The sequence below is a fragment of the Malus sylvestris genome, chromosome 13, assembly GCF_916048215.2.
Source record: "Malus sylvestris chromosome 13, drMalSylv7.2, whole genome shotgun sequence".
NCBI lineage: Eukaryota > Viridiplantae > Streptophyta > Magnoliopsida > Rosales > Rosaceae > Malus > Malus sylvestris.
In genome coordinates this window covers 11,928,909-11,940,941 of record NC_062272.1, presented here as the reverse complement: position 1 = coordinate 11,940,941, position 12,033 = coordinate 11,928,909, and the positions used below count along the sequence as shown (strand labels likewise).

The following is a 12,033-nucleotide window of genomic DNA, read 5'->3' as shown; positions in this document are numbered from 1 at the left end:
TTCAATATAAAACAGTGGGATAGAAATAATTAAGCTCGTGGATTAAATGGCTATATTTTTTTTATTCAATTAGCAGATGGTTCTTCTCTTGACTAAAATACAAACATTAATTCCATGTAGAAAAGTAATGGTTCCCACGTCACAATGAACCAATTTAAAAAATAAGGAAATGGCATAAACCTATTCATCCACCTTCAGGCAGCCTCGGCCTATAAATACCATACCTCCTCTTCAGCTATTCACACCTCAAAACCTCCCAATACATCATCTTTCTTCCTCGGTCTTCCTCTTTATCAATTAGTTTTTCCTCACTTCCCAAACGCATCTTAGAATCATGGGTGTTTTCACATACGAATCTGAGTTCACCTCCGTCATTCCCCCTGCTAGGTTGTTCAATGCCTTTGTTCTTGATGCTGACAACCTCATCCCAAAGATTGCACCACAAGCAGTGAAGAGCGCTGAGATCCTTGAAGGAGATGGTGGAGTTGGAACTATTAAGAAGATCAACTTTGGTGAAGGTAGCACATACAGCTACGTGAAGCACAGAATTGATGGGGTTGACAAGGAAAACTTTGTCTACAAGTACAGTGTGATTGAAGGAGATGCTATCTCTGAGACAATTGAGAAGATCTCTTATGAGACTAAGTTGGTTGCTTCCGGCAGCGGTTCTGTCATTAAGAGTACCAGCCACTACCACACCAAGAGTGACGTTGAGATCAAGGAAGAGCATGTTAAGGCTGGCAAAGAGAAGGCCTCCCACCTCTTCAAGTTGATTGAGAACTACCTCTTGGAGCACAAGGACGCCTACAACTAGATTAATATTGCCTGCTACCACAAAAAGTATTATGAAGTAGTTGTGTCCTCGTGTGGCATCAAACAATGTGTGGTTTTCATTCCCTTTTTCTTTTAAGTTTTGAAACAGTGTTTTGGCTTGTGATTGGAGCTTCTGAGTGGAGTGAATATTGTGTTTCCTTTCCTTTACAAATAAATAAGAAGAAAATCATATTTGATGATATATTTTCAAATTTCTTTTTATGCACCGTGGTAATGAATAATGTTCATTTTTCATTTTTCTATCTTGACTTCTATTATTCTATGTGACATGTCATGTCAATTACACTGAAAGATCACACAATAACTAATTTAAGAAAACAAATGAATCTTATTCTACCACCTAATACGCGATCAATTTAAAGCATCATATTTTATAACCGCACGAGTTGACGTAACAATTATAACATTTACAGTTATCATGGTATGACAGATGAATGTATACACATGTCATACGGTCCCTTTGCATGAGTTGACCCAACTACTAATGAATTTAATGCTTTTAGTTTTCTAACTACCTAAGTTGGCACGATGGCCACCGTCAATCGAGAGAGGGCCAAAGGTCATATTTTGTTTTATAGTTTTATAAGAAATTATTTTTTAATAAACGACCATATTTTATATTATCTTCAACCGAATGAATCAAAGGATTATAGACTAAAACATAGTCATTTGACAAAAAAATTCATCTCTAATTGAAGGATGCTATTTTTTAATATGTTCTATAACAAAAAGAACCTCCAAACAATAACCAACCAATAATAAAAAAGGTTGTGCCTAAATCAACGTCACTAAATAGTTTAATGTTAGGTTTATCAAATAAGTTAAATTTAATTACGTATATATGCAACATTCCACTGGACCAACCCCAACGATATTTTGGCTCTTGCTTGCGTCCTGGTTGTATCATTATTTTTTTAAGCCCAAATTAAGGTTTAATTATTAGTCCGTCCACATGCATGGTATAATTCTTTTTGCAAAAGTACATAAGATAATATACTAAAAAAATACATAATATAAGAAGAAGAAAAAAAAAAATATATATATATATAATATTATGAAATTTTAATAGGCAATACTGGGGATGGGATTACTTGCAAAATATGCAATTAAAGTGTTTATTTTGTGTACGAAAAGAAGAGATAATTAATTAATTAACTTTTTGCTAAATCTGTTTTAATTAATTAAGTTGATGCATCACTTAAGAAGAGGTTCTGCTGCAATTTTGTTTCTTTGAATCGACATGTGATTAAGCATGGAACTTGTCTGGTGTTTGGGCTGCTGCATCGGGCTAGCTGGCTGGCTTATTTTGGCCAGCCCCCTGGCCTGGTGTCTAATTTTTGGTCGAGTGAGGCTCACAAGCTCTTTAGCCTAGTTCTCGGTTGGAGACGACGTTCGTGTCAAAACGGACTATATTTTGGCCTATGACCATTTGACTGGATTGGTTAGAGCCTAAGGGCATTGGTTTTTGTGAATTCTCTCTTTCAGCATTGTCTTGTAACATATGCGATTTCTCTTGCATATACTTTCAGATCTTTGTTAGTAACCCCTCTTGGGTCATGTTCTTGATCTATATAAATCTTGTACGTATTCATGAAGGAGTAATTGCAACATTGTAAGCTTCACAAGCATGTAATTAGCTGTTGACATATATTTATTTTTAATAGTGAAAAAGAATTACTCGAGATTGGCTCTTCAACAATAGTTGCATACATTGCATAAAGGAATATCAATGCAATAGGAAATTTAGTATACAAATCAAAGGACAAAAAAAAATTATTGAAAAACACAAAATGTTATTCCATAGACATACAAGAAAGAAGAATACTACAAATTGACAAGCATACTACATAACGAACAAATTACAATCTTGCTAAGACTTGATACCTACAAAATTACAAGATATGTACTTACAAACACCTGATTTACTAAAACAAATAATAAACCAATCTTAAACCTTGATTACAGATGGGAAAGTAATCATAATACTTATCCAACTAGTAAACCTTAATACAAACCATATCAAAAACACCCTAACATAAAAATGAACCAAGTTGTTAACTTTTCCAATAAATTTTACGGAGGTTAATTAGTTATAGTATTGTTACGTATCTTACAAATGTATGCACTTCCAGAAGTTCAAAAATCCTTTTTGGTCAAACTCCAGAAGTTCAAATTAGAGGGACTTGACTTGCATTTCAACATTGGCTAGTTGCAATTTGTCGACATTGATTGCCCACCTTTTTGGTTTAGGCTTTCACATCTCCAAATGGAAATGGCTCAAAATAATTCCTGCTGTTATACCAATGCACAGTCCTCGTCCATTTTAACCAATTTAAGCACACAGCCAAATGGAAATGACTCATAATATTCAACTATACAGTAGTAGACAACAAAAATTGAATTATTAGAAGTTCCACATGATTCATTCATACTATTGTTTATCATCAAATGGAATCTAATACTGCAAACCAATGTAAATAATTGAGGTTAGTCGACCTCGTGATTAATTGGGTAATTTCTTATTTAATATCCTGTTGGTCGTTCCCTTCCCCTTAACTAAAATACAAAATTCCATGTCGGAAAAGTAATGGTTCCCACGTTAATGAAATAGAACCAACCAGGAACTTGCATAATAAAACCTTTTGATCAACCTTCAGCCTCACTCTATAAATACCATACCTCCTCCCACACTTCTTCACAACTCAAAACCTCCCATTACATCATCTTCCTCTTCATCAATTTCCTATTTTCCTACTTTCCAAACACTTCTCAGAATCATGGGTGTTTTCACATACGAATCCGAGTTCACCTCTGTCATCCCCCCTGCTAGGTTGTTCAATGCCTTTGTTCTTGATGCTGACAACCTCATCCCCAAGATTGCACCACAAGCAGTGAAGAGCGCTGAGATCCTTGAAGGAGATGGCGGAGTTGGAACTATTAAGAAGATCAACTTCGGTGAAGGTAGCACATACAGCTACGTGAAGCACAGAATTGATGGGGTTGACAAGGACAACTTTGTCTACAAGTACAGTGTGATCGAAGGAGATGCTATCTCTGAGACAATTGAGAAGATCTCTTATGAGACTAAGTTGGTTGCTTCCGGCAGCGGTTCTGTCATTAAGAGCACCAGCCACTACCATACCAAGGGTGATGTTGAGATCAAGGAAGAGCATGTTAAGGCTGGCAAAGAGAAGGCCTCCCACCTCTTCAAGTTGATTGAGAACTACCTCTTGGAGAACCAGGATGCCTACAACTAAATTAATATTACATGCTGCCGCAAAAAGTACCAATAAGTAGTTGTGTGATCTTTGGCATCATCCAATGTACCGGTGTGGTTTTCATTCCCTTGTTCTTTTAAGTTTTGAAACAGTGTTTTGGCTTGTCATTGGAGCTTCTGAGTGAAGAGTGAATATTGTATTTCCTTTGATTTACAAATAAATAAGAAGAACATCATATTTGATGATATATTTTCAAGTTTCACCGTGTTAACAAATAATGTTCAATTTTCATTTTTCTAACTTGCCTTCTATTATTCTACATGACAAGTTATGTCAATCACACCAAAAGATCACAAATAACTAATTTAAGAAAACAAAACATCAATCTTATTTATCACCTAATACGCGATCAATTTAAAGCATCATATTTTCTAACTACACGAGTTGACATAAACTATACAACATTTTACAATTATCATGGTGTGACAAATGAATACACACACATATATATATATATATATGTGTGTGTGTGTGTCGTACGGTCTTCTTGCATTAGTTGACCCAACTACTAATGAATAATGTTAATGCTTTTAGTTTTCTAACTAAGTTGGCAGGACCTTGCATGCACTGGTTTCTATGAATTCTTTGTCTCTTCCAGCATTGTCTTGCAACATATGATGAGATTATTCTTTTGTATATATATTTTCAGATCTTTGTTAGTACCCCATTTTGGGTCATGTTCTTGGTTTATGTAAATATTGTATGTATTTGCTCCTTCACGAATGAAATATGTCGTTCCGTTAAAAAAATTGTAGTAGACCTAAATTAGTTGACCTCGAATGCATAGAAGTGAGCACATCAACATTAATAGATATGACTATGCCCACGTTAATGTCAATAAAATTCTTCATATCTGTAGATCTCATTAAAAATGGAATTCTAAAGTAAAAAAGAATGCATTTTTGTGACAAAAGCAAAGGTGTGGTACGACCAAATCTATTGACAGAAGAAAAAGAAAAAAAAAGGTTTTTAACACAAATGATGCTTGAAATTGACCCTCGTCATTAAGATGGTCTCTGAAATTGAAAATCAATCAATGTAATTCCTGAAATTGCCTACCACAAATCAACTTGGTCCTTGCCGTTTAATTCCGTCAAGTTTTCCGTTAGTTTGCTGACGTAGCACACATATGGCCAACACAACCAATGATTTAGTGCCATGTATTATTATTTAGCCAAATAAAATAATTAAAAAAAATTCTGTCTGAGAGGCGTCTTTTGCTCCTCATTCTGGCAACATAGTTGCAGAGCCCTTCCAAGAACTCAGTGTGAGAGTGTGTGTTGCTGTAAAAGAGTGAAGAAAGCAAGAATATGGGTTCAAGAGGAGCAACGTGGGTGTTGCAGAAAGAGAACGAAATTGCAAGCGGCGTTATAAGTAGATCGACGGATAGAAGACGTGTCGCATCAGCACACGGGCTACGCCGTTGCCTGGTCGATGGAAGGATATGCGGAGGGAGAATGGGTGGCTGGTCGAGCCAACTGCTCAACGAACGGAGCCAAAGAATCAAGGGGTTGTGGCTGGTGGTTGGGATTTAGAAGGAGTGGTTGCTGGTTGGGATCTAGCATAAGTGGTGGCTGGGTTGTGGGATCTTAGGAAGACGATGATGTTGCCTGCTTCATCTTCTTTTTCTTTTTTTTCTTTTTTTTTTCTTTTTTAGTTTTGGGTAGTTTTTTTTATGGGTTTTTAAATTGTCTTTTTATGGTTTTATAGATTTTTCCACATGGCACTACTTAATTAGACATGTGGGCTCTACTTGTATGCCCTGTCAGCAAACTAATAGAAAACTTTACGGATTAAAAGGCATGGACCAAGTTGATTTGCGGTAGTTAATTTCAGGAAAGACATTGATTGATTTTCAAATTGAACGACCAATATGATGAGTTAGGCCGATTTCAGGGACCATTTGTAATAAAAACCAAAAAAAAAATGATACCAGCCTAAAACTAATTAACCATTTAATAGACAAATTGTAATAAAAACCCAAAAAAAAAATGATACCAGGCTAACATTTATTGAATGACACTTAAAACTTTCAAAGTCTCATTGAACCCAGAAACATAAGCTTCTAAAACAAATAATAAAGCAATCTTAAACCTTGATTACAGATGGGAAAGTAATCATAATTCTTATCCTACTAGAAAACCTTAATACAGACTATATCAAAAACACCCTAACATAAAAATGAACCAAGTAGTTAACCTTTCCAATAAATTTTACGGAGGTTAATTAGTTAGTATACACTTCCAGAAGTTCAATTTCTTTTTTTGGTCAAACTCCAGAAGTTCAAAGTAGGGGTACTTGACTTGCATTCAACATTGGCTAGTTGCAATTTGTCAACATTGGTTGCCCTCCGTTTTCCTGTAGGTTATCACATCTCCTAATGGAAATGCCTCAAAATAATTTCAACTGCTATCCCAATGCACAGTCCTCGTCCATTTTAACCTATTTAAGCACACAGCCAAATGGAAATGACTCAAAACATTAACCTGTACAGTAGTGGACAACGAAAATTGAATTATTAGGAGTCCCACACGGTTCGTGCATGTTCATACTATTGTTTATTATCAAATGGAATCTCATTGTGCAGACGGGAAAATAATTGAGGTTACTCGACCTCGTGATTAATTGGGTATTTTCTTTTTCAATATCCAGATGGTCCTTCCCTTCCCCTTGACTAAAATACAAAATTTCATGTAGAAAAAGTAATGGTTCCCACGTAAATGCATAGAACCAAGCAGGAACTTGCATAATAAAACGTTTTGATCAACCTTCAGCCTCACCCTATAAATACCATACCTGCTCCCTCACTTCTTCACAACTCAAAACCTCCCATTACATCATCTTCCTATTCATCAATTTTTATTTTCTTACCTTCCAAACACTTCTCAGAATCATGGGTGTTTTCACATACGAATCCGAGTTCACCTCTGTCATCCCCCCTACTAGGTTGTTCAATGCCTTTGTTCTTGATGCTGACAACCTCATCCCCAAGATTGCACCACAAGCAGTGAAGAGCGCTGAGATCCTTGAAGGAGATGGAGGAGTTGGAACCATTAAGAAGATCAACTTCGGTGAAGGTAGCACATACAGCTATGTGAAGCACAGAATTGATGGGGTTGACAAGGACAACTTTGTCTACAAGTACAGTGTGATCGAAGGAGATGCTATCTCTGAGACAATTGAGAAGATCTCTTATGAGACTAAGTTGGTTGCTGCCGGCAGCGGTTCTGTCATCAAGAGCACCAGCCACTACCACACCAAAGGTGATGTTGAGATCAAGGAAGAGCATGTTAAGGCTGGCAAAGAGAAGGCCTCCCACCTCTTCAAGTTGATTGAGAACTACCTCTTGGAGCATCAGGATGCCTACAACTAAATTCTTCTGCTGCTTCAATGATTTTCTAAGTTATCTTGATCAAAACTCTATGTCCTCTTTGGCATCAAATAATTGTGTGGTTTTCATTCCTTTTTTTTTTTAACTTCCGAAACGCTATGTTGGCTTGTAATGGGAGCTTTTGATTGAAGAGTGAATATTGTATTTCCTTACATTTGCAAATGAATAAAAATAAAATCATGGATTTGATGATATGTTTGTATGTTTCTTTTTAGAACAATACTTGGCTGCTGAAAATTCAGTAGCCACTTCTACTTTCACCCAATCAAATTTGAATACATGTCCAATTTGTGTTTATAATTTCAATTATTTAGACACGTGTCCAAATCCAATTTGTTTAATGAATAATGTTAAGGCTTCATTTTATAACTATATGTGACCCAACTTATATATGTAATTCATATTGATCACATAATGGTTTTTTTAAGAGAGAATATCAATCACCTAAAGATCATAATAACTTATATAATAAAACAAATATATGTCATCCACCATATGATTCACGATTAATTTAAAGCACTACATTTTCTAACTACATATGCAGTGGCGGAGCCACCCTAAGACTAGGGTAGGCTCGGGCTATCCTCAAATTATTTTTTCGTGACAACCTCTACTATCATTAATTACCACTATAAACTTGAAGTTGTAATTGTATTGGTTAGTCCAATTAATTTCAATCCAATAAATAAAAAGCTTTAAATTTTTTATATTAAAAGTTTGAAACTATAGTTCCAGACTAATATTAGTTGATCATATTCTCTGTTTCTTACCTATATACAATTTTTTTTCTTTGCTTGCAGACCATTATTTTGGTTAATTTCTCATTTTCCTCTATTATATTATATATGAAATCAAGAAGAGAAAAATATTTCCTTTTTTTCAAATTAGCACAAAAAACCCTTCAAATGCTCTCGTGCCTTAATGTTTTTAGAAAAATGTTCTCTTGGTCACTATGAGAGAAAATAAATGCATGATCTACCTTTGAATTTGATATCAAGACTGAAGAATAAAAGGATGTGCTTTTAATAATGTTTTATTTTCAACTCTTGATATAGTTGACCATGTATAATGAAGAATAAATGCATGATCACTCTCACCTTTGAATTTGATACCAAAGCGACCAAAGAATGAGTTAGTTTCTATATATATTATGTCCATTTTGATCTAAAGTGTACATTTCCTAACATGAATTTCTAGTTCTGCCACTATACATATGAATTACCGATATAACATTTATCAATTACTAAAACATTGTAATATTGATAAACGTATACCACTAATGAATAATGTTAAGAGTCTTTAAATTTCTAACTACTTGAGCTAACCCGCCGTAGTACCATAAAGCTTACGTTAATTACCAATTTAATGATCATGATAAAGTATATAATTAACTTGTTGACGCTAAATGAGTTGACCCGACTGCTATACGACAAAGACCTACAATTCACAAGTGATTCCTCTCGCACACATAAAACGATTATTTTAAAGCATCATATTTTCTAAGGAAAACTAATGAAAAGGGCTTGAAAACTTTGAGTTTTAATGATAAAGATAAAATAAAGGGTAAAGTGAATAGTACCATGATTGACTTTTTAGTGTAAAAATATGGTTTTTCGTTAAAGTGAACAGTACCGGGCGCTTTTCATTAAAGTTCCCTATTTTCTAACTACATCAATTGATGTAACAAGTGAATCTTATGTACCATATGACGCAATGTGTTAATGTAATTAGAGGATGATAAATTTTATTTAAACCTATTTAACTTTTTTTTACACCCAACTTAAATTTTAAATGTTAATTGTCTATTTTACCCTATTGCATAATTATTATTCAGTACAAAATGAAATTAATAATAAAAATCAAATTTATCAATAGACCCACATACTATAATTAAACCCTAACATCACCCTTTGGTTATCCTCCTACATTCATTCCAACTAAAACCCTAATAGCTCTGATAGAGAAAAACAAGTTTTTCTATTGATTGATGGTGATTTTGAAGTTTTTAATCCTCCAACTAAGATATGACTCGATTTATGGATATTTTATTTGTTTGCTTCTTCTTTGGATTAAATTTCATATTTTTTATATTATATTGTATTTGTTTTTCTCTGCCGTCTGTATGCGCCCCAAAACACCAGTACAAGGACTTTTGATTAGTACTGCAAAGACATAAAACTTGATTCTTGGTGCAAATAAAGATTGCTCAACCTTAACCACGAACTAGCAGATGACATGTCTTGCACCTTTTTTATTCGAAATAGCTCCAATTTGTTTATTAACATAGCAGCAAAGCACTCAGCCCTATGTCACTTCAAAGTTTCTTAAAAAGTACATGAAAATGCTCATTTGAAAAGGACTGAACTGGAGCTTGCATAACATTCTCTTGGCAAATTCAAGCATATGGAATGATCTCTTGGATCTCAAGTCCATGGATGGGTTGTGGTAGCAGAAAGAATAAAAACAACCATGGAAATACTAGTCCTATATGGCATATGCCATTATAGAAAGGCAAAGAAAACCTCTTTGAAAAAAACAAAAAAAAAACATTCAATTAGAAATGTTATTTTATAAAGATAATGGGTGTAAAGATAATTTTACATTTTGAATTGAGTTTGAGAGGGTATTTTAGTAATAAATTTGGGTTTAAAGAGATATTAATTCTTTAATAAAAAATAATATGAATTAAGAGAATAAATTAGATGTAGAAAGAAGTTAGATGAATTCAAATAAAATTTCTCTTAAAAAATCTGACTTCATTTTTCTTGCAAACCACTTAGCAACTCACACAATAAGGACAATAATGAGTGTTGGAAACCTCACAATTGACGCCCACCAAAATCTTCCTGCCTAAGAGCAATTCCACCCCTAAGGACTTTGCGCCAGCACCCAGCGCATTTATCCACTCAAATGAACAGTAACAGACTCCAATGAACAGTAATAGGCCAAGGCATCTCCACCCCTAAAAAAATGCGCTGGCACCTAGTGAAAAAATGCGATGGCACAAACGATCTCCATCCCTACAAAATGCGCTGGCACCCAGCCCATTTAAAATATTTTTAAATTTTGTCTAAAAGAATAAAAAAATAAAATAGTTTTAATTTCGGATAGGATTTTTAACCAATCTCGTCACGCCACATGTCATTATCTGAACGTACTATTTTGTGAATAGATTTCCGCTAAGATTTTTAACCAATCCCGACACGCCACGTGTCACTTCCGTTTTACAATAATTTAGCCAAGATTTCGATAAGATTTTCAACCAATCACGTCATGCCACGTGTCATTATCTGAACGTACTATTTTGTGAATAGATTTCCGATAATATTTTCGACCAATCCCGACACGCCACGTGTCACTTCCGGTTTACAATAATTTAGCCAAGATTTCGATAAGATTTTCAACTAATCACGTAGTGCCACGTGGCATTGTCCAGAACCTCATCCTTTCTTTTTTTTTGTCCATATAAACCCTACATCCCTACATCCATCCTCACACCAAGCTCAATCCTTCTTTTTAGCTCAGAATCCTTGTTCATCGTTTTCAAATCTTAAGTTCTTATTACAATGTCTTCTTCAAGAAGGGTGTATAAACAGTTGCAGGAGCAACAACAAAGGTTGTTGGCACAACAGGCAGAATTGGCCAATCTCGAGGAAGGTGGAAGTGGAGGTGGAGATGAGGCTTTCTTCATGGAGGAGGATGAGGATGATCACCATAGAAGGCAGAAGGCCTCACATTCCCGCCGTGTCATGGAAGCTGTGGGTCAGATAGCCAAACCAAGACATGTTGCAAACCTCGATAGAAAAAGGGAAAAACGAGGTAAAAATCTATTGGAAGATTATTTTATTCCCAATAGCATATTCCCTGATCATATTTTTAGACGGCGTTTTAGAATGCAACGAAATTTGTTCAACAAAATCATGAGTGATATTTGCAACCATGATTCATACTTTGTGCAAAAAGATGATGCTTTTCATGTTCTAGGTCTTATTCCCGAGCAAAAAATTACGGCATCCTTGTGAATGCTTGCATATGGAGCATCTGCAGATCAAGTGGATGAGATCGCGATGATGGGAAAAACAACTGTTTTGGAGTCACTGATGCGGTTTTGCTCTGCAATTGAAGCCCTCTACACCAATGAGTACCTCCGTACACCCACGCCAAGGGACATGCGAAGGCTTATAAGGAAGGGTGATATGCGAGGCTTCCCTGGCATGATTGGAAGAATGGACTGCATGCACTGGACTTGGAAAAACTGTCCAAGTGCGTGGCAAGGAGCATATGGCAACAGAAAATGAGCCAAAAGCATCATTTTGGAAGCGGTGGCTTCATTTGATACATGGATTTAGCATGCTTTTTTTGGTGTTCCAGGAGCTCAGAATGACTTAAATTTCCTTGCCCAATCCCCAGTGTTCGACGAACTGCTGCAAGGAAACTCGCCGAGATGCACATATACCATTAATGGTACCCAATACGAGGGATCATACTACCTTGCAGATGGCATTTACCCAAAGTGGTCAACATTTGTCA

At 35.4% G+C, this 12,033-nt stretch overlaps 3 protein-coding genes across 3 annotated transcripts; all 3 read left to right on the top strand.

The window, feature by feature from the left end:
* The first annotated feature begins 224 nt into the window (after positions 1–224).
* LOC126595600 (major strawberry allergen Fra a 1-3-like) lies at positions 225–1,015 on the top strand. The gene has a single exon (XM_050261884.1). It carries the CDS (start codon positions 335–337, stop codon positions 812–814), a length of 480 nt encoding a protein of 159 aa, XP_050117841.1. The 5' UTR covers positions 225–334; the 3' UTR covers positions 815–1,015.
* A 2,502-nt stretch (positions 1,016–3,517) lies between these two features.
* Positions 3,518–7,697, top strand: LOC126595593 (major strawberry allergen Fra a 1-3). Its single transcript, XM_050261878.1, has 2 exons — positions 3,518–4,061; positions 7,456–7,697. Exons 1-2 carry the CDS (start codon positions 3,612–3,614, stop codon positions 7,483–7,485), a joined length of 480 nt encoding a protein of 159 aa, XP_050117835.1. The 5' UTR covers positions 3,518–3,611; the 3' UTR covers positions 7,486–7,697.
* On the top strand, positions 6,912–7,697 carry LOC126595592 (major strawberry allergen Fra a 1-3-like). Its single transcript, XM_050261877.1, has one exon. It carries the CDS (start codon positions 7,006–7,008, stop codon positions 7,483–7,485), a length of 480 nt encoding a protein of 159 aa, XP_050117834.1. The 5' UTR covers positions 6,912–7,005; the 3' UTR covers positions 7,486–7,697.
* Positions 7,698–12,033: the final 4,336 nt, after the last annotated feature.